At 45.6% G+C, this 27855-nt stretch overlaps 1 protein-coding gene across 13 annotated transcripts in view; it reads right to left on the bottom strand.

Annotated features, from left to right (window-relative positions):
• lili (LMBR1-like protein lilipod) overlaps positions 1–27855 on the bottom strand; it is a 742764-nt gene that overhangs the window by 22585 nt on the left and 692324 nt on the right. For 6 of the 13 annotated variants that reach the window (XM_075894083.1, XM_075894062.1, XM_075894072.1 and 3 more), the window contains one exon: positions 1201–2274. The exons of 2 other annotated variants lie outside the window; for them this stretch is intronic. In XM_075894083.1, coding sequence (XP_075750198.1) covers positions 2072–2274 — 203 coding nt within the window. In that variant the 3' untranslated portion in view covers positions 1201–2071. Of the gene's footprint in view, positions 1–1200; positions 2275–2426; positions 2499–2528; positions 2635–4730; positions 10110–27855 lie in introns of those variants that run through there. 5 more of the 13 variants (XM_075894058.1, XM_075894064.1, XR_012895090.1 and 2 more) reach the window with 4 other exon arrangements.

Raw genomic sequence — 27855 nt, 5'->3', positions numbered from 1 at the left:
TGATTGCATGGGCAGCTTGCAGTTTAATTTCAAGTTAAGATATGAAACACTTTCACGCGCTCACAGAGATGGACATCGAAAGCCCACGTAGTTGGCTGACGGGAACTGCTTCCGAATGGCGGTGACTGCGCACGCAGGTAATATAACTCTGCCACGTCGCTCAATCTTCTTCCAAATACATTGCCTGAAAAAGCGATTCGCCGAAAAGCGACATTTTCTAGAAGAAAACATATGATGACGTTGCTGGAACTGCAACTTCAAAATGTTTTTTTTATTACACTATTACCTGTGCACTTTTCCTTCAACCGCGACACCGTTCTCCTGCAGCTCACAATAGAGGGCACGCAGCACCGTGGAGCTCAGGCACACACTTCGAAACTCTTCGTGCCTAGTTATGCAGTAGTTCGGACTTTCGCGAGCAACTTGCGGTATGTCGCGACAGCAGACTAGTTCAAGGGCAATTGGCATTGCTCTACTAAGCTCGCAGTCACATTTGCATTCGCGAAAGTTGGCCTAAGTCATCGTTATTGTGGACGCCGTACGAACACCACGGAATGAAAGACAGTGTCATGACGAAATCGTTTGTATGCTTGTGATTATGCAGCACAACGTACAAGTTACACGCGAGACACAGCAAGCGTGGCAGCTACGCGAGGACGAACAAGTATCGAACAAAAAAAGCTACTTATAACATTTACCCTTACCCGTAGTCGTTGCTTTTGTTATGGAAATCCGGTGAGTCAAGTGGTGGTGGATCACTGCTGTCATCCTCGGCACGAAGCACAGCATTGCAAAATGATGTGCGACTGCAAGGTTCAAAACCCATTTCATCGCTAATTTGGCGCAAACGCTCTTCAAGCCCAGGATTCATAGTTGGCAGTGGTTCAAAGTGCCATGAAACGAAACACAGGCTTCTCGCATTGAACGCACAAACAGACGATCAACCCAGCAGCGGTCCAGCGCCTGACCACCGGTGGCTCCTGCTCTGGCTTCGACTAACGGGAAGTACACGGGACGTCACGCAAGTGCTCTCTCACGTCACATTGTGACGCAGGTCCTGTGAAGGCGAAGCTTAGCCCTGAGCGCTCGATGGAAGAGTTGAGGGCAGTTCAGAGTGAAAGGCTTCGACTATGACCCTTGACTATGAATGCAATAGAGTTTGCTACACCTGAAGAATGGTAATTATTATGTGGACAAGAATCAGTGACATAAATCAGAGTCTTGTTTTGAATAATTATTGTTTACATCAGCAACACAGTGCATGCCAGCACCGCGAAAAGTCACATGAATTATCATCAAGCACTACTGCACAGTGAGGTAAGAGCTCTGTACAAGCAGTTCAGCAAGGAGAGTCATTCCCTGATTACCAGACAGTACTCTCTCAAGGCAGAGACACATGAAAAAACACAGCACTAGACTGCCTGTATTGTGTTCTTCCCTATGTCTCCATCTTGAATGCACACTCTCCAGTAATAACACACCAACTTGCCCAGTTTTCTGCTTTGTCAGGTCATTTCCACTGAGCAAGCAGCATATGCCATAAATGAGCCCACCAAAATGGCACGCAGCATTTACGGCACATTTGCAAAATATCATACTCTTCTGATTATTACACTACAATAACAAAGTATTTCAGGCATGATCTCACAACATACTGAGAAACACTACATTTCATTTTTTACCGTGTAGAGTGCTTGCTAGGGAAACAGAAGTTGCATAACAATGGTAAAGGAAAACAAAGTAGCCAGACTTCATGAATACTGCTCCTGATAAGGAATGTGCAGCTGAAAAGATAGTTCTCAGATGTACAAAGAATATCTTCACATGCAGATTTTGGAAGAAGCCAAATTCTTTCAATACACAAATTCACGTGTGTACATCCCCACCACCACTGTGTTGCAGTGCGTGCCATGTGGCATTTATTGCTCACGGCAGCATGCCCAACTGTGACTAGGTGATGAGCCCGGAGCAATTATTTCAGGTTGCTCATACTTTAAAAGTTGTCGCACCACAATATATTACACAAGTAATGCCACAGTTTCAAAAGTTAGGAACTATCAATAAATATTTGTCAGTCTTTCTTTGGCCATGGGGTGGCTGTGCCCCAGGCTGCCAGGCGCCCCAGTAACTCAGTCCGCACTGTCGCCGTCACCTTGGTGGTCAGGCTAGCAGCAGCTGCAGCCACAAACACCACGTTGTACGTGAGCACCAGTGGAAAGCTGGCAAGCCACTTGATACGACCAAAGTCACCCAACAAGTCAAAGTTTGTGATGCCTGCAAAATTATAAGAATTCCCTATAACCTGACCTTGTTACCTACACAATTAAGAATGGTAATGGTGCACTAAAAACACAAAGAAGGCCCACACACACAGATACATAGCACAACTTTCAGCAGTTTTATTTTGCGATACCAAGGCTACTTACCAAAAATACAATAAATATGCGCCCATCTGTTGCACGGTAGAACAGGATTGTTACTAGGCGTCAAGACGAACACTAAAAAAATCAAATTATTTTCTTGTTAGTGCAATAGAGCACATGCTAATATGCTAATACAATTGTTACCCACCTCTCTATCTCCCTAGCTTCTTTGATTTCATGTGCAAGCTGATTTCTGTTTCGTGCCAAAATTCTGCATTTGTCAAACAAAAGAAAACAACCACACTTCTTACAGTGCACTGCTAAGAAACCACCTGCCACGTTTCTAACATTGTATTGGTGTTCACGCAGCACTTAATTTAGGCAACGACCAGTTTGACCAAATAAACCCCGACCACAAGATAGCAGCAGGCAATACACTACACACAGAGTGCAACCCACTAAGTTGTTTTTGTGCTTTATTTGGCACCCCCTCCTTTCATTTGCATTTCTCGCTGTGATCTTGCACAACCGTTCCAACTTACTTGGTACAGAAAAAAGCGCACGCGATTTGGCCCGCTGCGCAATCTTTTTCAGATTATGGGAAACCACGTGTACCTAAGGTATTAGCCTTCTGCGATTCCCTTGCTCAATTGTTGTCACAACAGGACAGGCTTCGTTTTTCCAGTCCTTCAAGATACATTCGGCCATGGAAACTAGCAAAGCCCTGCATCCAGCAGCCTGTTTCATTGCTGGTTGAAACTCAACTGGACCATATGGTGACACGACATCTTTAGGGCACTCTTAAAGCCAAGCTTAGCGATCCCTCTTTTCACTAGTTTTGAATGCACTGAGTGGTAGGAGAGAGTAGCGGTTTACTTGCACGTGGTTCATATTGCCAACAGGAGTGATCCCCGCAGAGCGACAACCAAAGGTCTGGAAACCTCACGATGCCATTCTGTGGAAGCTCATGCGTCATCTCTAATGGCACAAGACACCCTTTGATTACTGGCAAAGGACGTTGAACTCAATCTCTAGCTGGTCGAAAGGACAATTCATAAAGAACAGAAAATCATCCACATATCTAAAAGTTTTTTCAACTCTTGTACCCAGTAATCCTTCCAAAAGCTTCACACAAAGCTGAGCTAAAAATAGGTCACTGAGTCGGGGAGCGAGGCATCAACCAATACAGATGCCCCGTGACATTAAAGAAAGTGGAGCAGAAATCTGATTCTGGTGAAACAGGTGATCAATATATGCAACCAATTATCAGTTTTTTGTTGTCGTTATTGAGGAAGTTATACGTCAGTTCAATCCAGATATTCTTGCAAATAACCACGCTTAGAGTAAAATCAATCCTCTTATACGAAACATTGGAACAGGTGAAAAGTGCTGCTCCACCTTGGCTACTCGATGAATGATTATTGTGTTCAGCAACAAAATTAGGAAAGCAAAGGAGATGCTTATCGTGGTCATTCAACCAAGTTTCCGATATACCAATTACCAAGAGTGGAAAGATAATGCAGATAGGAAGTTCGAAAAATCATCGAAGTGCTTGCACAGGCTGCACGCATTGTAATGCAAAATGAATCGTTGATTGTTTGACAAAAGATTGTTTAGCTGATTGATACAGGAGTATGACGAAATCGTGATAGTTGCCCACTGGCACACAGTGAGCAAGCTCAGATGTAAAGTTAATCCTGGATATATCGAACTCGAAGGGGATTCCAAAATAGTTCGGTATATCGATGAATTAAACTACATGATATGCATATTTAAGGCTTAAATTAAAGAATTAGGCCACGGAAGCCAATATAACAAGCTAGTTACAAGTTAACAATATAACAAGCAAGTTACAAGCGCTAATATAACGATTCGCTCACAGTATTATAAAAAACAGGGTGGAAACTAGAAGTTACTGCACTTTATTTCGCATGAAGATAGTCCATAAACTTTTCTTGCTTCTTGCGCACCATAAAGTTTCATTTACTCTCAATATCACCGAAGCTTTTCAAGTAAGCACATTCAGATCCTTCGGCCACAACAGCATTGATTGACACAGAACGCCAATGAAACCTTTGTAGCTCGGTTAGTGGTTAGTTGGTTAGTGGCAGCAGCAAAGGCGTTGGCATATTCGTAGCCACAAGAGAACACTTCCACGGCACTGGCAACGGCAGCCATGATCTCAGTGTCGATGCAGTCAGAAACAGCTGCGTCGTCATATGCATCGATGAAGTAGCTCGTTGTCCAATATGGTACCCGGAAATGCTGATTAGTTGCAGAATTCACAACTCCTCTGCGAGTTACGGGGCCCTGCCTTTATTAACAAGCCGATGTATATATCTTCTTGCGAATAATAAATTAAATGAAATTCACTGAGGCACCGTTGTCCGTGGATGCAACTGAAGTTGTCACCTGGCCTAAGAGTATGCGATGCTATGCTGTAGGTCATTTCAAGTGCCAGTCATAATTTTTATCGCTATGTGTGGGTCAATGCTCAGTTCAACTCTCGAATGAGGATTTACCAGGAACGAGGCGAGAAGAAAGTTCAGTCTACATGTTGGTGATATCGATGCCACTTGTGGCTTCATAGCTGGCAGCTGCTGCTTCGAGCCAAAAGCTAGAAAAAGCGTAGTTTCCAAGACATGCGTTTTAAAATCAAAAACACCAAAAATATGTCATGAAGTTGCCCATCTCGATGGCCATGCTTTACAATCGCGCATGTCATAGTGCACTAACCATGGTGCCATGTTAAAGGGAATGGGAACATTGCAACAAGATCGAGGAATAACTGTGCGTTCTAATTTGGGTATCCTCAGCAATCAGTCTTTTTGAAAACCACCATGCTCACGCGTTAAGACCTGCAGATCCCACATCAAGCATACCAATACACTCGCAAGCACTGAACAAGGAACCAGGTAAGCTCGATAGAATAACACCGCCTTTTCGTCACCATGTAAAAGGATCGGAGCTTGTTGGAACGTGGCCAAAAATTATTCAATATTTACTAGGAAAAAGGCCCTTTACCGGCTTTGGCGTGCCACAGCGTTCCACATATGAGTGTGCACTGGTTCCATACATTTGCATGGGAAAATCAAGATTTCTAGACTGTTCGATACAGCCAATAATTCAATGTATACGAGTTTCATGTATCCGAGATTGACTGCATATCATTATCCATTCTCAGCATATTGTGCGCTGTTTATGAGGTAAAAATAGTCGCAAGCTGAGACTGTCTTCATGGCAACTAGTGAAACTTCACACAATGGTGAGCACGTGGAGTGCACACATGAGCAGAAAACTGGCACACAGACACCACCTCTGTTAGCAGCATTTCTGATGCATATGCGCGTTACAGTTGCCCCACATAGAAAAATTTCGATTACAAATGTTTCACTATGTTTTCCTCACTACTCCAATTGGTAAGCTTTCAGTTGCTCAAAAGAGAGCATCTACCATAAAAAATTGGCAGATCCCACGTACAGTGGGAATCGATGATATGCGAAGCACAAATGAGAAATGTTGATATGTCACTTTAAAATCATCGCAACGTTACGAGGTGGAGATAAATGATACCGTACATGACTTCCGTGTAATGATTATCACGTTTAGATGTGTCGTTTACCTTCTACATTTATTCACGTCACGTGATACCAAATTTAGTAAATGTGCAACTAGCAAAATCGTCTCAATACCGACATAGTGTGCGAAATAATCTGTTCAACTGTTTGCTGCGACAGAGACACAGAGAAATAGCCGAGAATGTCCACGTCAGCTGGGTCAAATGGCTTGTGAAGAGGGTCAATGGGTTGAAGCAACCAAATTGGCTTATTGAATAGTGTCTTCTAGTGCTGGCATTCCTGGCAGAACTTGATTTACTGCTTGATACTCGCCGAAAGTTTGGGCCAATAGTACATTTCGCCTCCTTTTGCAAGCATTTGTGAGAACCATTGGTGGCCAGATTTGGGCTCCTCATGGCAAATGAAGAAGACATCATCTTGATATTTCTCAGAATCACAAGGAGGTAAGTGCAGCTCATAGAATGTATTTTTCTGATATAGAACTCTTGTCTCAAAGGCAAGAGGATGTCAACACGTGGGACAGAGTTGTGGTATAACTCTGCTCTGACACTCTAAGCGCACGATTATCTGGCAAATTTGTGCATCTTCATGCTGTCACGTAATAAAGTGGGATGCAATAATGGTGCGCAAAAAGCCACCATCATCATCTCCTTCCTGACTAGCAGATTTGATGGCTGTGCAAGACAGTGTATCAGCTTCTTCATGCTTCTGGTGAGACTTAGACAAAAGTTATATCAAATTCTTGTAGGTACAAGTTCTGAGGTGTCTAGCCAAGCATGGCAGTCAAGCCAACAATGCACAGGTGCGCAAAACAAATCAAAGACAGGCATTTCAATCTGCTCATGACCTATCAGAACCAGCCATGCATCAATTAACATGTGGCAATAATCATCGCTCATCCCAGAAAACTTGTCTGCTTGAGGAGTACAGTAAACTGGGCAAGTTGGCAATCATTCATTATGTTACAGTGCAAACAGAATGAGGAATGAAAAACCTTACAGACGTAGCACTGTGTCTGTCTTATCTGTGTCTTAGTAATTAAATTTTCTTGTTCTTTCGGCCCTGTAACAATTATTGGTTTCCTGCTCCTTCTCGCATGATCCACACAACACAATAGTTGGCGATGAATATGCGATTCAAAGGTATTCTTAAACTTGCAAGGGAAGTGTTTTCGATATTGGCTCAGTAAAAAAAAAAAACAGTTTTTTGCAGCGTGCAACTGCAGTTCCTGTTATTAATAGCAAACTGAGGCAGTGGTGATGCACTTCGCCAGGCAACTAGGCGAGCTGAAACCCTTCGATCTGCCAGCAACTGCATTTCATATGAAGACCTGCTTATACCATTATAGCTTGTCAATGCTGTACAAGGCAACAAATAGGTGCACATCTTTTTGTGAACCTATGCGTTGTTAAAGTCAATGACAGCTCCAGTTTCAAGTAAAAAAAGTCTTGAGCAACCACCTGTCCCGCGCTGTCCTTTTCAGCCTCTTCTGTCCGTCTGTTTTTTAGTACACTTACTTCAACAAAATTTTCAAGTATCTCCCTGAAGCCCTCTACGACGGGAGAGTTTTACTAGAGGTGTCAAGAAGAAGGTGAGTCCTTATCTCGCTGAGCTTTGTAAACTGCTGCAAACGTGCTGGTTTGAAAGCAAGGTTCGCGAGTTCCTATGGAACCACTTCATGTGCAGCTTGCTGCGACAAGAAATTCACCAAACGCTTATCACAAAAGCCAAAGTACCAAAATGCAGTGGAGTGGGCTTTGGGCGTGAAAGCAGCCAAGAAGACTGCTGCTAAAGGATGTGGCAGCGATGCAGCAATTAGCAATGTGCTCAAGGTGCAAACCGTGCATCAGAAAAAAATGGAAAGGTTGCTTTTGCTGCAGTTCACCTCAGGAATGAAGCGTGCCCGCACTTGTATGCAATCTGTTTACGGTAACAAAAAAAGGACATAAATAGACAGTTTGCCGAAGTGGTGTTGGGACATTGTCTTGAAAAAAGCCCTTCTAAAAAAGGGAAGTGGTGATGAGAAAGCTCAGTCTCAATTGTATGCCAGTTGTTAAGCTTAGTTTGAAGATTAAAACACACAATATACGCAAGAAGCCATGATGCACTCTTACTAAGCTCGACGCATGCAGATGACTGTCGTCGGCATCATGGGAGTGGCTGTTTTGGTCAGGTCATTCCTTTCTGTGTTCCCCTTGACCGTCGTTTTGCGTGGCCTGTACAAGAGCTTAGCAATGAGTAGCTCTTTCCTTTGGCTGTACTGGTACAAACGCACTGGTACAACCCCATGGGGGGGTTCTTTTCGGAAAATGTGCAGGAGTGCAACAATCAAATTAATTTGGAGTGAGTAATTTTTGAAGCAGCAAGCCTTTAGAGCAGTAAAAGCCGAATTCGGACCAGGAAAAAAAAAACACGGCGGAAGAAACATTTAGGAGGTACAACTTTGCTGCTTGAGGCAAGCAAATAATGTCGTATTGCCGGAGAGCCAAATCATACTGCCAAGGTCTTGCGGCAGAAAAGGGAATTTTGTCGGCCTTTCGATTTCCAAACTAACTGGTCGCATGCATTGCTCGCGTTTTCCACAGTCACAGAGCAGGGACACTGAGCACGTTCGGCTGGTAGCGTTTATTCCTTTTCTTTTTTTTTTTTCGGTTGCAGCTTTGCGTAAGGCGCCGCCAACTGAAATCTCCCCCTTTGAGCGAGCATGCTATTTTTGTATTTATAAGACATTTTCTAGACGCCTGTGAATGCCTGTTCTAAAGAGAGCTTCACCTCCTAAATTTTTTTCCTTCGTGAAAAAAGTACTTTATCATAAAAGCAGTGGCGCACTCACAAAGGGGGGGGAGGGGCTCTACTTAACTCTTTCATTATGATGCCTACTCAATCATCGGTGATATATGCTTTGAACCATGAATTTCGGCATCTGAAATTTGTTTTTCGTGCATCTAGCAATTTCTAGCAGTTTATGCAGCCACTCAACTTTCAGAATCAATTTAAATTTGCCCATTTTGGCTACATACTGATTCTTGACAGATTTTCGCGCAAACTAATATGCGTGTGTTGTTGGCAAAATGCACTTGGCTGGCTAACTTGACAAAAGTGTGTGCCTCTCGAGGTTATGCTATAGTATCATCAAAGTTCTGTATTAAGAAAAACCTCTGCTAGTCAAATATCAAATTGATGTGCCAGCTTCGCAACATGGCAGTGCTCAAGAGTACTAATTGCCAGAAATTTATGCCAGCTAGTCAACAGAAAGCTGTAGATGGAACTCAGGGAAAGCTTACTCTACAAAATTATTTCTGATGGTTTGCCGCATGTATAAAGTGTGAAAGTGGCCTCCTCAACCACTTTCAAGCAGTTTTTGTGTTGCTTGTATCGTTATATCAGACGCAGGGCTACATCTAGTGTCACTAATCGCTCATATGGCAGCGGCATCATCTGCGCATGAGTGCGCACCTGTGCTGAAAAAAACAGGCACCGCTCGAAACTGTCTTGCAAACATACTTGAATTGAGTCAGGACGAACATAAAGCCCAAGGATGACAGCTCCTCAGCTTCAAGTTTTATGGGGATGGTGCTTTGTATCAACCAGAAACATCTGCAGCCATTCATGTGTTTGATTTGTTCACGGCCTCAAGTTCCCTTCTCCGCTGCAAGTGCATAGCTTCTGACCTTTGTGCACAATTTTATAGCTACTCTAGTTACCTGCGACGTCCATACCTCGCTGAGGCATAATGCGCTGGCGCCGGCTGCAGAGCTTCTCCTTATGACAAGAAGACCTGGAGCGCATTTTGGCCCTCACTTCAGAGCAGTGCGATGCGTTTTAGAACTGTGCGTGATGTTGTTTGTTTCTTTAATATGATGTGCAAATAAGCTAATAAATATGCTTTGATGCATTCAGTGAAATGCCAACCTCTGCAGAGTGAGGTCGCTCATGGAAAGAAGGTATGCTAGACGAAAAAGTGAAGTTATTGGACATCAGATTTATAGAAAATCATTCACATAATGGACATCCATATATATTGGAAGACATGCAGGCTCTTATCACAAAAAAACAAAAATTTATTGAGAAAAGTGTACAACTACACTTGTGTCTCGTGAAAAACCAAGCAATGCTTTACCACATGGCACGAGCAATGAAGCAGCACCTCGGTTCCCATTTTCTTTGTCTGCGTCAACAGAAACATTTTGTACACTTATTACTTTTTTAAATAACATTTTTTTGGTTATTTATCTCAAAGTGTATATTCTTAATTTTCTTTTCTTTGAGTATTTTTGCATATCTAGTGTTTTCATTGCACTGCTACCAGCTGGCAACCAAAAGTTACACACTTCATTCCAAAATATTTATGTTGCTCTGCAACATATATTTAAACAAACTCACGCGACAGTTCTGAAGGCAACTAGCTCTGAAGCATCAGTTCTAAAGATGCCTGGCAATATCTTAAGGTTTTGCCCCTAATGATGATTCCCAGACCTAGAGCTTATTCTTGCTGATCCACGGCTGTTGCTTCAGTTGTTGGTCACCGGTGATTTCCCTGGATGGTGTCTAGCGCTGTGTGTCTCTCTCTTTGTGTCCTTGTCGTGCTGCGCTATACCCATATAAATGATGAACCACAACCAACTAGCCCGGCAACAGGCCTGGATGATAGCTACAGGCTGTTGCCCCCTGGGTTTGGTACGAAATATGCGGAAAAGCCGACACAAACTCGAGACAGACATTTACTGCCATCCGAATGAGCCCAGATCGTCCAGATAGCTCGCTATTCCTTTATTCGAACGGGCTCACGAGCATGAGGGCTGGCCGCCAGAAGGCCACAGTGAATGGACGCGTTTCACACAGGCTCCCGTTTCAATTGTCCTTTTTGAGTGACAGTCAAGTGCAGCATTCGACCCATGTGCAAAGTTTGGCGTTCCGATTTACAGGATCTCCCGAGTAGTTCTGCGGACACTATGAGTCTATTTCTAGCGGATTCACACACCTTCAGAATCCCCCTGTAAAGCTTAACAGAGCTGGTGTCGGTACCAAGGCGCAGCAATGCCAATGCATGCCGCTTGCAGTGGCCAGGGTTCTATGTCGCGCTCTTGGAGACAGCCACCATTACCTTGAACGCAGGCAGCGTCTAAGATCACTGTCGCTATTATGCGCCGTTTTTGATAGCGACTGCGAGCAAACAATGCCAATGATGCTCAGCGATGCCGAGAAGACGCTCACTGACACCGACAAGGTAAATGCTTTCGGGGGCATTGTCCAACCCCCGACGCTACTAGCCTTTTTAACAAAGCACATGAAAATGACCAGAAGCTTGAAGAAGGCATGAACGAAAGTTCCACCACTTTCACTATCGTCCCAAACACAGTAAAAGAGGATTTTTTAAATTTATTTACAAATACTACAGGCCCTACACGAGCCCAAGCAGGAGTGGGAATATCATTAAGAACAATGTCAACAATAATTCTTAGAACTATTGACAACTTAAGTAGTAAACCATAATTAACAAGCAAAAGAAAATGAATAAATAAATATGCTTTGCAATAACAAACACGCAACATTATAAATGATAAATTATGCACATACAATATTTCAACACATGAGATGAACACTATGCATAAAGAAGTGAACGTGAGAATCAACCACACAAAGCTGTTCAGCGTAAACAGAACTTTACATATCAAACGGAAGGTTATTTAAAAACTGAACAAACGATTCAGCTGTATTAGCGTTTACTACTTCTTTGGGTAATTTATTCCCTTTTGATACAGCATGTGAAGAAAGGGAATACTGATGTTGATTAAGATTACTAAACGCCTGCTTGATCGTTTTGTTGTGGTTTGTACGACAAGACCGCATGGGGGCTCAGTTATGTAGTTTTTCACATGGTATTTTGTAGGGACTGTGGTACAGCTGATACAAAAACTTCAAGCGAGTTACAGTTCTGCGATGAGCTAGTTTTTTCCATTTGGCCCTGTCGGGAAGAACTGACGCACTAAAAAAACGCGAGTAGGTAGTGTATATAAACCCCAAGGTGAAAGTTTTGCACTCTTTCTAATTTCCTGATCAAGTACTCTTGGTGCGGGCTTCAGATCAGATCCGCATATTCTAATTTCGGTCTGACGAGAGCTTTGTATGCAGTTAACTTTACGGGCGATGAAGTACGACGTAATTTTCGTTTTGAAAATGCAAGTTTTTTTAGCGCACTGCTGGAAATGTTTTCTATGTGGATTTCCTAAGTTAAACTGTTTGTAACTGTAAGACCTAAATACTTTATTTGATCGGATTTTTTCAATGTGAGCATTATTAATAGAATAAGAAAATTCTCGCGTTTTTTTTTCTGTTGCTAAATGTAATAAATTCCATCTTCGAAGTATTGAGCTTCGATCCCCATGTTTCACACCATACGCCAATTGAGTGCAATGTATCATTGAGTTGAACTTGGTCGGAATGGTTAGTCACATTAGCATACACAACACAGTCATCGGCAAACAGTTGGATCTTCACAGGCGAATGAACAAATAGATATTTTATATAACCTAAGAACAATAAAGGGCCAAGTGCCGTACCTTGCGGTACTCCTGAGTGAGCATCCAATGTATCGGAAATACAATCACTAACGGCAACATACTGTTTGCTTGAGTACAAATAACATTCTATCCAACGAATGATGTTGTGTTTAATGTCCCCATAGAATGTAATTTGGTTACCAAATCAGCATGCGGAACAACATCAAACGCTTTGGAGAAGTCCAAAAATACTGCATCAATTTGACCCTTCACTTAAAAAGTCATTCATTACCTCAGCTAACTGTGTTATTGTAGATAAACCAGACCTAAAACCATGTTGACTTGCATGAATTAAATCATTATCCTCGAGATGTGTTATAATTGCTTCAAATAAAATATGTTCAAGCAGTTTACAAGTTGTGGATGTTAAAGAAACTGGTCTGTAATTATTGAATTCTAAAGGGGACCCAGACTTGTGAATTGGAACTATTCTTGTAGAGCGCCAGTCATCAGGTATCACGCATGATTCTAACGACTTTTTGTGAATTATATATAAGTACTCTGCTACTCAGATTTCATACCTGTTGAGAAAAACGTTCGATATTTCGTCCGGACATGGTGATTTTTTAAAATTACGCAAAAGATTCAAAATGCTGTTCTTGCTTAAATTTATTTCCGACATTGAGTTACAAAGTGTGTAACGTTGCAAGTGTGTATGCGATGCTGTCAAAGTAAAAACATACCGAAAGAACACATTGAACTCATTGGCAATGGTAAAAGGATCGTCAATGCTTATGTCAGACATTCTGATCTCTGTGATGCCACCTTTATCTTTAGATAAATATCGCCAAAATTTTCTTGGTTGTACCGACATAAAAGAGGTCAAGGTGCAAGAAAAGAACTGGTCTCTTGCAGCACGCACGTTATCCTGAAAAGTGCAAACTCAACTTGCAAGTTCCCTCCTATCACCACGTTTTCGAAATCGCTTTATCTTGCGTTTCAGATGTATAAGATCACAATTCATCCACGGGTATTCTCTGTTCACACACTTCTTTTTTAAAAGGAACGTATGTGTTTTCGCAATGATGACCATGTATTTAAAATTGGACCACAGCTGGTTAACATAATTTAACTCAGTAAAAGAAGGGAATAAGGATTCCATGCAACCAATGACCCCATCATCATCCGCATGCGTATAGTCTCTGACGAATGTGTCGGTAGATTTAACATAGGACCGCACACCAGTAATAGGACTCTCTAGAACAATCAACTGATGATCAGGTATGCCACCCGTAACACTGACAAAGCAATCTTGAAGCAAGCCACTTGCAAATACAAGATCAAGTAAAGAAAAACTGGAAATTCTTGTGCCATCAGAAACCAACTGGATTAAGGGAAATGTAAATGCCATTTGGAGTAAGGATTCAGCACTTTTGAAATCTTTGCAGTCATGAGAAAGGCTGCACCAGTTAATACCAGGAAGGTTGAAATTGCCTGTTACAAGAACATTGGAGTGTGAATTCGTATTTTGAAGCAAATAATAATATTATGTATCTAAGTATTCCGGAGGGGCATTTGGGAGACAATAACACCTCCCAGAAATATAGCTTTACCAAAAAACATTAACTTACATAATATGCTTTCGTGATCACTGATGTGATTTAAGCGAGTGAATTCAATGTTATTCATAATTGCGATTGCAACTCCACCACCCCTTGATCCTCTGTCTCTACATATGGGCATGTACGAAGGAGGCACTATTTCTGAATTTTGAACATGTGAATGCAACTAGGTTTCAGTGATCACTACGACACGCGTTTGATAAGTCAAAATTATATCTTCGGGGCGCTGTATCTTAATCAGTACGTACACTGCGAGCATTTAACGAAACAAGCCAGAGCGTCTTAATGGATTCTCGTCATTTGTTATCACGTTTACGTGTGGTCATACGCATAGAAGGATAAGAGGATTGTTCAGGTAGCGCAGGCGCAGTGGAATCCAACAATGCCACTCTCCAATCGCATATTGCATCCCATGTGTACAGCGTGCCATCAGCTATAAGTTTATCAGAATGAAGAGAAACCTTGGAACCATCGCTTCTTTCCTCAGCGGCGAAGCACCATAACTTTGATCGAACGTCCTGAACTTTCTTGAAAAATCTTTGGATATGGCTATATCCGTGCCTTTTAAGGGGGGACGCGGCTTTGGGATCGCAAAAAATGGCAAAAAAATCGATTTTTTGAAACTCAAGTTTTCAGTTTCTGGAACCCTTTTTCTATCTGGTTCTAAAATATCTACACTGAAAACCGCGCAGAAGTGCTTCGGAAAATTCGTTTCACCCACCTAGGTAGCAAAAATTTTTCTGGAAATGGCGAGAAAACGGCGATTTTCGAAAACTAATAGCTTCGGTATGCTTGGGCCGGGAGCCGGCTTCTTGGGCTCATCGGAAAGAGCATTTCTCCGTGTTTAACTTTCCCGCCTCAGCTGGCTCCTCCCTTTAACAACAAGCGAGTAAAAAGCAAATGTTTGAAGGTCGTTTTGAGGCCCTTGATTGGCCGTGGCCGCCATGTTGCCTCAGCTCGCCTCGCCATTGGCCCGATGTTCGCTCCGGGAGATCGTCGTCTGCTGCTTGTGCGTCGCGAGGACATGGCTCTCGAAAATCGCCACTTCGTGACGTGTTCATGGCTTGATAATCACTTAAGATATAACTACGCTTTAGTTACGAGCAGTAAGCGGATGCGCGATCAGGTTACTACGAGCGCCGCGCGTCATTGAAGTCGTCTTTAGCCCTAACTCCGCCGACTGCGGGCAGGAACGACGCGCTGGCGCATTCGTGGCGACGTGCTTCTTCGCAAGCAACGAAGCTGTAAGCGGCGGCACGATCTGATTACTACGAGTGGCCGCACCGGATGCACGATCAGATTACTACGAGCGGCCGCACCGGATGCACGATCAGATTACTACGAGCGGGCGCGCGGTGGTCTACGAGTGCGGCGCGTCATCGGAGTGGGCTTTAGGCATAACTCCGCTGACAGCGAGACTGCGGGCAGGAACGATGCGCAAGCGCACTCTCGGTGACGTGCTTCTTCGCAAGGAATGTACCACATCACTCGCTAGCTCCTCTGGATATTGTAGGGGCATTTTACGCATCGGCAGCGGACAACACAGTCAAGCTCGTCACCCCCCCCCCCCCCCTCCCCCTTCACTGCCAAGGATCGCTCGGAACAGCGGCTAGCAGTTTCGCGCGTCGTCATTCGAAAATGCAATGCCAAGTGCAGTGCGTGTCGATTTTTTGTCTTCGTAGTTACACATTTCGCGCATCGTCATCGAACGCCGCCGGCAAGTACATTACGCGCCGGCTGCATTGTCCACGCGGCCGCGCACCCCACGGTCGTATGGAGCGCCGTCAGTAAGCTTTTGTGATGCGATTCAGACGTGCTTGGAGCCGAGCTTGGTATCGCCAAGAACGTCTAAGAATATTCCCTGGTTAATAAATTGCTGTAGATTAGAGTTTCCGCGAGCGGCTGTATGATGATGCGTTTCACGGCTAGAGCGGCGAAAGAGCATGTGTGAATCAGGGGCACGAATTTTTATATGCCCGTTTCGTGTCATTGATTATACTGCTGGAAAATTCCCGTGCCACCGGTCTTCTGCCCATAACTTTGTTATTTAGAAAAAAGGCATAGGCCGTCATGGTGTGATCCATTTTTCTGATGCAATAAACTTCTCCCCAAATAAAAAAAAAGTTCAGTGAATATTTGTAATCAAGTACTTAATTACGCTAATTACAACTTCAGCACAAAAAAAAAGTATGTTTAATAATTTCAGTATATGGTTTCATTCAATTACAATCTTTTCTGTCATACCTATCACACCACTCCTTCATACAAAGAACTTGGTTTGAAATGCATACTTGTTCTTTGTAACTCATGAAATGGAGTAAATCATGAAAAGAAGTCAAATATCACAAGAAAAACCTGAGATCACAATTTTTAGGTGTCTTAGAGACGTAAAGAAAAGTTGAAACTTTAAACGCAGCTTTCTCAATACTGTTTTTTTTTTTTTTTTTTTTGACATTATGCTTAGCCCCTCCACATGGTTCAATGAAGAAATAATTTGTTTCTCGTAAAGTATTCGTGGTATCGCTTCAAAATTTTTATAGAAGCACTCTGCGGTTATTCTTCGTGTCTGTGCCAATTTTCATCAATATCCAACGAGAAACAAAAAAGTTCATTGAAAAAAAGCCTGTCGAAAACTTCGACAGGCTTTTTCTCACAAGTGTGTTTTGGACATTGTGCATTGCTCGTGGAAAGAGTAGCACGAGAATGACTGGACCGATTTTGATTCTGTTTTTTTTTTCCTGAATCCCTGAACACTGCTTGTGGGTACAGCAATTTTCAATTTCTGTTTTGTGGCCCTGTTATTTTTCTAGACGATGATTTGTCCGTGCCATTGTTTCTGACAATGTGTGTCGGCAGCCATGATGATCTCTAAAAAAAAAACGAGAACTTATTAAAAATTCCGAGAGTGTCATACCCTGTAGCTTTCTTTTGAGTAAAGATCAACATCATTCGCAGCTTCCTGGCATGTTTTGTTGCAGCGCTAGGCTTTCCACGAGCAGACCATGTAATTGGATGGTGTAGCATTATGTAACTTGAACACTACTGAAGCTATCATGATGAAACTGCATATTTCCCTATTCTAGACACTTATGAGTATGCATGCCAAATTTCATTGCTGTAGGTCAACAAATAAAAAAGTTTTTTTTCAAAGCCACCTCCCCCCTTAATTTGAAGCAGGCTGACATAACCTTAGTTTTGTCTATATAGCTGAAAAATTTCTAAATAATAGGACGATGTCACTGTTTACGTTTTCGTCCGATTCGGTGGATACGCTCTATAGAGTTAACTTTAACACCTATAGTTTTTTTGAAAATTTCTTCGTTAACTTTTCCCTCCAGTTCTTTCAAGTCTTTTCTTTGGTCTTCCTTTACTCCATTAACAACAATGTTGTTGCAATGACTTCTATTTTAGAAATCACCTACCTTTCCGGCTAACTCGATAACTAGTTTATCTGTTCACACTACTGCAAGCTTCATCTGTTTTCTGCAACCTTTGCTCACACTTCTCAATTCGGCACACATCTTTCTCTATATTTGTAATCCTGGTTTGAATATTTTCGACTGCCGATTCTAGATGTTTCAAATTGGTAATCAATGAAATGAGGGCCTTATTTGTTTTTGTTTGCTCTTTCAAAAATTTCTGAAGTAATTGACTGTTTAACTGTGTCTCAGACTGAGTCAAAAGAGAGACCAGGGTTCATCTCTATGTCGCCGGATGTTAGTAGCAATATATAGCCTTATCACATGCAGACAGTAACACAATAGACCAAGCAAATACTGTGGGCCTGGCAACACCATCAATGTGACAGAATTATTTCTAATAGAAGAAATTAGATACTTGTCGCCAGTCGAGACAAACGTCCGCATCCGGTGTCACCAAGCCCACTGAAAGAATTTTGCAAGGGGCTTCCGTACTTATGCTTGAAATGGGCGATATTTGATGATGTCACCGTGCTGCTACACTGATAAGTTTCCTTCACATGGAACGTAGTTTCTTGAAAAATTCATGGCACTGGCTGCATGATAGCAAAGTCAGCCGGTGCACGCTTGTCTGAGGTTCGCTTGAATGTCGGGTGAGTTGATCCCATGGCGAAATGCGCCTGTCAGACAATCTGAACAAAAAGAATCGGAGTCAGCATCCGTCCGCATCAAGTGTCAGCAAGCCCACTGAAAGGCTCTTGCAAGGGGTTTATATATTTATGCTGGGAATGGGCGATATCTGATGATGTCACTGTGCTGCTACGCTGATAAGTTTCGTGCACGTGGAACGTAGTTTCTTGAAGAATCCATGGCGGTGGCTGCATGATGGCCAAGTCAGCTGGCGCACGCTTGTCTGAGGTTCACTTGAATGTCGAGTGAGTTGATCCCACGGCAAAATGCGCCTGCCTGGCAATCTGGACAAAAAGAATCAGAATAAGCATCCGTCCGCATCCTATGCGGACAGAAGCCTATGTGTACAATAGTGCTTGCCCGCTGAAAGGTGGTTTGCAACAAGTGACGTGACCACAACGGCGCAGCTCTTGAAGCAGCGTCGCCACTCCCAACTGACTTGGAGAACTCTCAGGCCAAGCCAACGCCAAGTGCGGCAAAGCTCCTGCCTCCTCTTCCATTCAGAGATGAAAAGGTTGTCCTGCATCCTCTTGGAGGCCTCAGATTGAATCTACGGCCCAGACCAACCTTGGCCGCTTTGGGCCGACGCCAGAGTGAGTCTGAATGACGCCCTCCCGAAGGTCTAAAAGCCGTCACACGGCTAACGCACCTACCCTGTATCTGCATATCTGGCAGCCCCCGACGATTCGAGCAAAGGTATTGTTCCGGGGCTGGAACTAGGTACCACTTCATACACGCTGGTAGAGGAAGCGCAAGCGACAGGAATATAAATACTACAGGCTTAGATGATGGGTCAGACGAATATTGCACTGGTGACATTTAAAGGCCATTGTGTGCCTCGCTTCGTCTGTGTTGTATTGTTGCCAGGTGCACCGTCCAGCAGAAACGATGGGCCAGTCAGCACCGGACCGCTCTAAGGAACGTCACGCTGGGCCGAGATCAGGGAGGGGTCTCTTTATACAGAGAGTGCGCGTCAGCGCTTAGCAATGGTTACACAATATAGTCATTGTGTGGCGCTATGCGACACATCCTGCGAAATCGAAACTAATTGGAGGTCCATGGCTCCAAGATTGTCAACGAGAAAAGGATTGTTGCCTTGATCAACTTGAACAGTAATCTTCAGCGGCGAAGGACAGCTGGAGCATTCATCAATGTTTAGAATTGTAACTGTGTTTGTTACAGCAGTATCTTGTCCTTCAGCTACGTTCTGTTGAGACGTGCTGACATTTGATGAGAAACATACAGCTTGGTCGTGACCTCGTTTCCTGCAGGCAGAACAAGTGCGGCTGAGGGGTGAACAATTAAGAAAACTCGCGTAGTGTTGATGAGATCCGCATCTGTAGCAGACACCCGATTCAGATCGGTATGGTCCATCCTGGTGGCTTGAAAAATTTGATGTGGTAGGGCGGGAGTCATGATGCCTGCGGCCATGTTGGCTTCTTGCCGAGTTCTGTAAGGGAGGCTGTCGGCCATACTTTTGTTCTTGGCAGCTATGTTGTGGACCTGGATGTAATCTAATATTCTCAACCTGTGCGTTCACGAATTCCTGCATCTCGAGTTCGGTACGCACCTCTTCCTTCGCAATTTAAAATTGTGTGCTGTAAAATAAGGGTAGGACCCTGTTGCAAGAATTGTCTTCGCACATTTTGTGCGGCTAATCCACTGAACAGCTGATTGCGGATCATAAAATTGGCAGAGGTGCCAAAGTTGCATTTGCTCACTATTTTCTGTAAAGCAATAACGTAACTGATTCCTCTAGTATTTGCTTGCACATTTTGAAGTAGTGACGCTCAAGGACTTCATTGCTTGGAGCCTTGAAATGGTTCTCTTATTCATCCTACGTGCTTTCGTCCCGAGTCCCGTCTCCGCTTTCCGCCTAATCCTGTGCAGTTCGTAGTGTACAGAAGACATCAAGGCCCCCAGCAAATAAGGCATTCACCAGCAGTCCTTATTTTTGTCCTTTTCAGCAGCATCTCTACCTCTCACTAAAAACCAGTCTCACTCGTCTGCCTCCTCTGCTGTGTTTTTCGCGTGAGGAACACTTGCGCTGCACAGCGCTCAAGTTTGCAGGCTGTCCACTGGTCTTGCCACACTAGCCAGCTGCATTCTGTGACACTCAGTGCCGGAATGCGTGGCTGGCTGAGGAAAGATAGATGTTCGGTCACGAGCATAATACAATGAAGAACAGCAGTTGATTTCAGGCACCAGTGCAGCAACAGATGCATATAGGCAAGGCAGACGCACCCGTACTCCTGCCTGGCTACTTCCCCTCACGATGATGATGGCGTCCCTTAACCAGCAGCAAATCATGGTATGGCGATGCAACAGCCGGGAATGCCATTATAAGGAAACATCGCTGCAACAGTACATTGCTATGATCACCGACCCCCAGATGTATTTCCCCTACAGGAGGTGAACTGCTCACCTATCTGGTTTCAACTCTTCTGCGGGTAACCCTCCACTCATTGGAGCCTTAGCTTCAAAAAACATCACATGCAACACCCACACTACAAGCATCAATATTCTTCATTAAATCTTTGAAATAATCACCCAGGGTAAGAAAAGTTAAAAGTTGCGGTTTCTACATACTCAGTGTGTATAGTTCTTCTAACTCATGCATGCATTCATGTCATTAACTCCTCATTGAATTTGGGCGTCTTGGATGCACCTGTTTTGTGTGCGGAGATCACAACACTACGCACAGAGTTTGGGGTAGCTCGAATCTGTAGCCAAGAGAACTAGGCTCTGAGATGACATATGCAACTTGCTATACACATTACATACAGATGCCAGACACCCTACCTGCATAGGGAAGAGTGTCTCAAGAGAAACATGCTCCGACTTGACTTTTTTCAAAAACACTGGACCAGTAATAGCACCTGGCCCTCTTGACGAACATCTAGGCAGTGAACACTATATTGTGACCACAATACTGTCACGGGGTTGTGACATGACTGAAGGCAGGAGACTGGATCGTCAAATCAAACTGTTTATTTGGGCGAACCTGTGCCTGGCAAACGAAAAGTCGGGTTACAGTAGCAGACTTGCACTTAGAGTGGCGAACGGAGGATCGGCCATCGATAAACTGACAAGCAGTGAAGCGCGTCGGCATTTATACACTTGCCATCGAATGTTCTAGCGTTATTGCTAGCGGTGACATAGGTTCTAGAATAAACAGTAGAGTTCCCGAAGTGGGCGCGATTTTATCCAAATGATCTACTACAGTCTTGAAACTTCTTGAAAACTGCAGGCGCGGTTTGCGCTGAGAATTGCAGATTGTATTGGGAAGATAACAAACCTTGAGAAAAAGAACGTGGCATTGCCCCCCTTTGAAAAAAACATCGTCCCGACGCTTTATACAGAAGGTGAAAGTACAATAATAATGCAAAAAAGTACAAAGAATAAATTACGATACAGCAATCATACAACAAAAAATACTGTTTCAGTATGTTAACGCGCATGAAAAGGCTTGAGACGCGCAACATGGACGACTTCAGGTCGTGATCGGCGTTGTTGAGAGTTCGTGATACCGTCAAGGACAACCTCGTAATTGAGTGGGCCGAGACATCAAACCACCCTGTACGATCCAAAGTACCGTCGCAGAAGCTTTTCACTGAGTCCACGTCGGCATATCGGCGTTCGCACCCAAACACGTTCACAGGGTTGGTATTCCACGAAGCGTCGTCGAAGATTGTAACGGCGGCTGTTGGTTCTTGATACAGAGGCGCGCGAGTTGTGGGGCTTCTTCAGCGCACTGCAGGTACTCACTCACATTGAGGCTTTCTTCATCGGTGACGTTGGGTAACATGGCATCGAGCATCAATGCCAAGCTCCTTCCATAGACCAATTTGTATGGAGATATCTGCGTCATCTCCTACACCGCAGTGTTGTATGCGATGGGCACGTACGAAAGAATGGCGTTCCACGTCTTGTGTTCGACATCGAAATACATTGCCAGCATGTCGACGATAGTCTTGTTTAGCCGCTCGGTGAGGCCGTTGGTCTGTGGGTGGTACGCTGCCGTCTGGCGGTGGTTTGTCTGGCCGTATGCCAAGATCGCTTGAGTTAGGTCAGCAGTAAATGCCGTTCCTCTGTTGGTGATATGGACCTCCGGGGCGGCGTGACGTAGGACGATATTTTCGTCGAAGAACTTAGCTACCTCGGATGCACTGCCTTTTGGCAGGGCTTTTGTCTCGGCGTAGCGGGTGAGGTAGTCGGTAGCTACCACGATCCATTTGTTTCCGAAAGCTGACGTCGGGAACGGCCCGAGTAGGTTCATACCAATCTGCTGGAAAGGTCAGCGAGGTGGTTCAATTGGCTGCAAAAGTCCCGCTGGCCTTGTCGGTGGTGTCTTGCGTCGCTGACATTCCCGGCATGTCCTCTTATAACGAATGACGTCGGTGGTAAGACGTGGCCAATAGTACTTTTCTAGTATCCTCGCGAGCATGCGAGAAACACCAAGGTGCCCTGCTGTCGGATCGTCGTGCAGGGCCTGCAGGAATTCTGGTCGCAGACCTGAAGGCACCACAAGGAGGTACTTGGTTTGAAGCGGTGAAAAGTTTTTCTTTTGGAGAATACCGTTTCGCAGGAAGAACGACGCAAGTGCGCGCTTGAATACCTTCGGCACTTCGGTGATCCTGTCTTCGAGGTATTCAATTAGGGCCCTAAGATATGGGTCGGCCCACTGTCATTCAGCGAAGTCGTCGGCAGTTATCGTTTCCAAAAAGTAGTCGTGATCCGGGTCGTTGGGAGGTGGTTGGTCGACAGGCGCACGAGAGAGAGAGTCGGCGTCGGAGTGTTTCTTGCTGGACTTGTAAACGACGGTAATGCCATATTCTTAAAATCTCAGAATACATCGTGCGAGGCGACCTGAAGGGTCCTTCAAGGTAGCTAGCCAACACAAGGCGTGGTGGTCGCTTGCAACTTTGAAGGGCCTGCTGTAGAAATAGGGGAGCAACTTTGACGTGGGCCAGATAATGGCCAGGCATTCCTTTTTTGTTTAGGAATAATTGGCTTCTGCATTGGATATCAATCGGCTGGCGAAACTAATAACCTTTTCCAATCCGTCAGCCCTCTGCGCAAGAACGACGCCGAGACCTATGCTGCTTATGTCAGTGTGTATTTTTTCTCGACAAATTCGTCGAAATGGACAAGTAATGGAAGCGTCTGGAGGCAATAATTTAGCTCCTAGAAAGCATGTTCCTGCAGCGTTTCCCACTTGAACTCCACGTTGACCCTGGTAAAATGAGTGGATTGTCGATGCTGGTTTTTGACGAACCGCCTATAATAGGTGCACAGGCCCAGAAATCAGCGCACCGCCTTCTTGTCATTGGGCAGCGAGAAGTCGGCGATGTCGATTGTTTTCCGCAAATCGAGACGGACTCCAAACTTGCTAATCACGTGTGCCAGGAACAAGAGCTCCTCGTATGCAAATCTGCATCTTTTTGGCTTCAGGGTGTGTCCGGACGTCTTGATGGCTTGGAGTACAGCTTCAAGGCGCCGAAGATGTTCGTTGAAACTCTAGAAAAACATGATGTCGTCGAAGTACACAAGGCAAGTCTGCCACTTCAATCCTGCCAGTACTGTATCCATAACGCGTTGAAAAGTGGCAAGCGCTGAGCAAAGACCGAAGAGCATCACTTTAAACTCGAAGAGGCCGTCCGGTGTTATAAATGCCGTCTTCTCTCGGTCTCTTTCGCCGACTTCGATTTGCCAATAGCCAGTCTTGAGGTTCATTGATGAAAAGTACTTGGCGTTATGGAGCCGATCAAGCACGTCGTCTATTCGTGGGAGAGGATACACGGCGGTAGTGATTCTTCAGTGGATATTGTTATTGACTTTGTTCTTAGGTTGATGACTGCACCATGGAGGCTTAAGAAGTCCATGCAAATGACTTCCGGCTGTGCGGATTTCGGGGCGTTCCCAAGCTGTCCTAACTTTCTTCAACTTCGCGGCGAACGACCCACTGATGATGGAATAGTTGGCTCCAGTATCGACGAGAGCGGTCACACAGTGGCCATGGATAAGAACCTCGAGGTCGCCAGTTCGTCATCTCGCATTGAAGTTAGGCCGTGGCATCGGGTCACGGCTGTGTCAGCTTGTTCCGCTGCTTCCATGTTGCATCGTCAGGTCACATTCGATAAGTGAGGTTTTGTCGTCAGGACTTTGCCTGTTTGGCGTCGTGTTGAGAAAGCTCCGTCGCGGCGACATTGTCGTCGGAGGATCTTTGGTAGTTAATCGCACAGCAACCGCACCCTCCATGAGTTGCTGCCCTTAGTTTCCCGGATACGGTCTGAGAGACCGGGCCCGCGTTGGGCCAGAGTACTGCCGGTGTTGCAGTGACAGGCGGCGGCTGGACGACGGCGAACAGGAAGGACTTCGTGATGTCCACTGAGTTCCTGTCAGGTAGTCGGTAATGTCACGTGGCCATTCTCCTTGCTGCAGACGTGGTGCATTGGCAGCGAAGCCACGCAGTCCAATCTGTCACTACTGGCAACGGCCGTAAGTGTGCCTGGCCTTACCACAGTGGTAGCAGGGCGGGCGGTTGTCAGGTGCACTCTAAACGTCGGTTTTCTTCGGTTCGCGCTGGCCCGCTGGCGAACAGTAGGACGTCAGTGGGGGTGGTAGCGGCGGTGGTGTCTGGTGACGGACGTGTGATGGGGCAGCATTTTGGCGTGGACAGGAAGGAGTGTTGTGGCGCACTGCAGCGGCATAGCTCATAGCTTCCGGCTCGGAAAGCGGTGCTTGGTGCTTGGGGAATTCGAAGCGATTGCCGAACTTCTTGCACAATGTCAGCGATCGAATCCACTTGAGGCTGCTCCGAAGGCAACAGCTTGCGCAGCTCTTCCCGCACGATCACTAGAATATTTTAATACAGGTCTTCGGAGTCAATGGCTTCAGCAGCTGCACAGTCTGGAGTCAGGCGACGATTATACTGTGTGGTGAGCATGTCCAGGGTCTTTTCGATAGCGGTCGCCTCCGATACAAATTCTTGAATGGTGTTCGGTGGATTCCTTATCAGTCCCTTGAAAAGCTCCTGTTTGACTCCTCGCATGAAGAACCGGGCTTTCTTTTCTTCTGGTATTTCTGGGTCTGCATGGCGGAAGAGTTTAGTCATTTCTTCTGTAAAGAGCATGACCTTTCGTTGGGTAGCTGGGCGCGAGTTTCGAGCAGAGTTTCAGCCCTCTTTTTGCAGATGGCACTTGTGAAAGTGGCCAAGAACCTGGAGCGGAAAATGTCCCACGTAGTCAAGGTTGACTCATGGTTCTCAAACCATGTCCTGGCGACACCTTGCAAGGCAAAATAGACATGCCACAACTTGACATTGTAGCATCACGCTAGATTTGGCCAGCTGGCCACATCGTAGAAGAAGCGAGCTGCGTGGCTCGTGATGCGTGAGCCACTAGGAATTTCAGGACGACCTAGCTTCGGTTAACCTGGCTGGACACTGCAGCAGCGACTCCGCCTACGCCTGCATCCCAAATAAAGCTGTGACCTCGGCACAGGCTCGTTGCCGCTGTCTCACCTCTTCTTCCTCAACATATGACGACCACGGACCAACGAATAAGTGACCGGCGCTGCACCATTGCTATTGAGCTTCGCAACCATGTTCCAGCCAGCTCAAGAATCACAGCCGCACTTTTACCCGCCTCTATCACCATTCCACACCACCGAAATCAAGTCATGGTTTTAAGAGTTCGAGGTAACCTTGGAGCTCAACAGCATCTGGTTCCGAGAAATTCATGTTCGAGGTCCTGGAGTATGTTCTTCCACCCGACATCAAGCGACGCCTCACCTATTTATCTTGGAGCACCCACCCATATGACGGACTACAGGACGTCGTCCTACGGGTTTGCAGCGCTAAACATCGCCTCCAACAAGATACGGACCAAACACAAGGTCTGCCAACCGCAATATAGCCTTCGCAGATAGAAGCTCCCAAAAGCGACAGCATGGTGTTGACTACGCCTCCCACACCATGGTCCGCCCAGACTATTGCCCTGCCAACAACCACCGGCTACACAAGTGACGGAGATCACCCTGTCACTTCAAATGGCCCATCGATTGAAAGGCCCGCCACCCAGTGTCTCCGCTTCCCGTTTCCAAGGTGTTGGTTCTGCCACCAGAGCCACTTCCCCCTCTTTCTTTGGCACATTCGACGCCAGCTACAACTTCAGATTCTTCGCAAAATCCTGTCCTGCCGCACAGGCTCCCTGATCGCCAACGACAGATGAGCCAGCTGAGCCGCCTGGTGGCTTCTCGAGCACAACTGCCGAGCCCCCCCACTAGGACGGTGACGACAGGGTACAACGCACTGGGTCGGCCAGGTTTGGAACCGCCCGCGCATGCTACAACAGACACACAAGCAGTCAATGGGCATGCTCCCGTGCCCGAATGCTGCTCGTCACTAGACTCTCAACGAAATACTTCGACCACAGGTTCAAAGTCTAGTTTACCGCAGGGTCTGAACCTCCTTTGCGTGACATCCTCCTGGACGAGACCCGGGCATGCCAGTGGCCAGGCTCCAAAATGCAAGCGCCCCAGCTCCTAATGCACCAACACCCAGCCACGACCTCACACGTCACCAAGTTGTGACTCAAACACAGCGACGTTATCGTACCCAGAGGGAAACGTGCGGGCAGCTTTCCACCCATCCTTCCAAGTTACCCCAGGGTACAGGCATCCACCACAAGAAGGCGGAACTACGGCAAAGGCACCCTCTGACACGCCGTGAAATGCGGAAGACAGGCAGGTATCAGTGCTCCACACATCAGCAGTTGGCATCGCACCGACGACGTCGTGCGCAGCACCAGCAGAACCAGCAACATAAACACCACACTTCCAACGCTGCCTCGCCATTTCAGGTGCAGCCCACAACCTACAGTGGGTGTCGTGGGAACATTACAATGCCACGGTGCAGCAGTCGTCGGCCTGTGTTCGCACGCCTGCAGCATAGATGCTACGCAACGCGCTATTTGGTGTCAGTTCATCACCGAAAGCCACGCCTGCGTCGCAGGTATGCGACTTGCGCTACCCGCCCATACGGATGACCACCCTTGCTTCCAGCAGACGTCTCTTGCAATCCTTGCCCGCTGCGATTCTCCCAGAGTCGCCCCCTGGAGACCCACTGATTACTGACGGCCACTCCAGGTTGGCAACCTGGACTTCCCAATGGACACCTTAAGAATTGCCGTTCACGTATATAGTATTTGTCGTTCTCTTTTTTTTGTAATATGTTTTAGATTGTGCAAAGTGCTAGGGGGGGAGCCTATGTAGTGGCATGCTTGATTTGGCCAGCTGGCCGCGTCGAAGAAGCGAGCCGCGGGGCTCGTGATGCGGAATTTCAGAATGGCCTAGCTTCGGAACCTGGCTGGATGCTGCAGCGGCAAAACCGCCTATGCCTGCGTCCCAATAAAGCTGTTACCTCGGTACAGGCTCATTGCCACCGTCTTGCCTCTCGTTCCTCAACATCATCTTCGGTCCAATCATTGAAAAGGGAGACTCGGTCGAACCTTTCAATCTAGCTTTCCAGGTCTTTGAGTGGCAACTTGCGGAAAGTGGGCGGCTCCTTGAGATGCAGGAGCAAGATCGATGCCGGTGGTACAAGCGCTGTCATTGTTGCTGCGGTTGACACCAAAGGCTTGGTATTCTGAGTCTTGTCGGGTAGAAGCCCATACTTCGGT

This window comes from Rhipicephalus microplus, chromosome 4 (assembly GCF_043290135.1).
Source record: "Rhipicephalus microplus isolate Deutch F79 chromosome 4, USDA_Rmic, whole genome shotgun sequence".
Lineage (NCBI taxonomy): Eukaryota > Metazoa > Arthropoda > Arachnida > Ixodida > Ixodidae > Rhipicephalus > Rhipicephalus microplus.
Note: the sequence above shows the minus strand (reverse complement) of the source record. Positions and strands in the feature narration are given on the sequence as shown.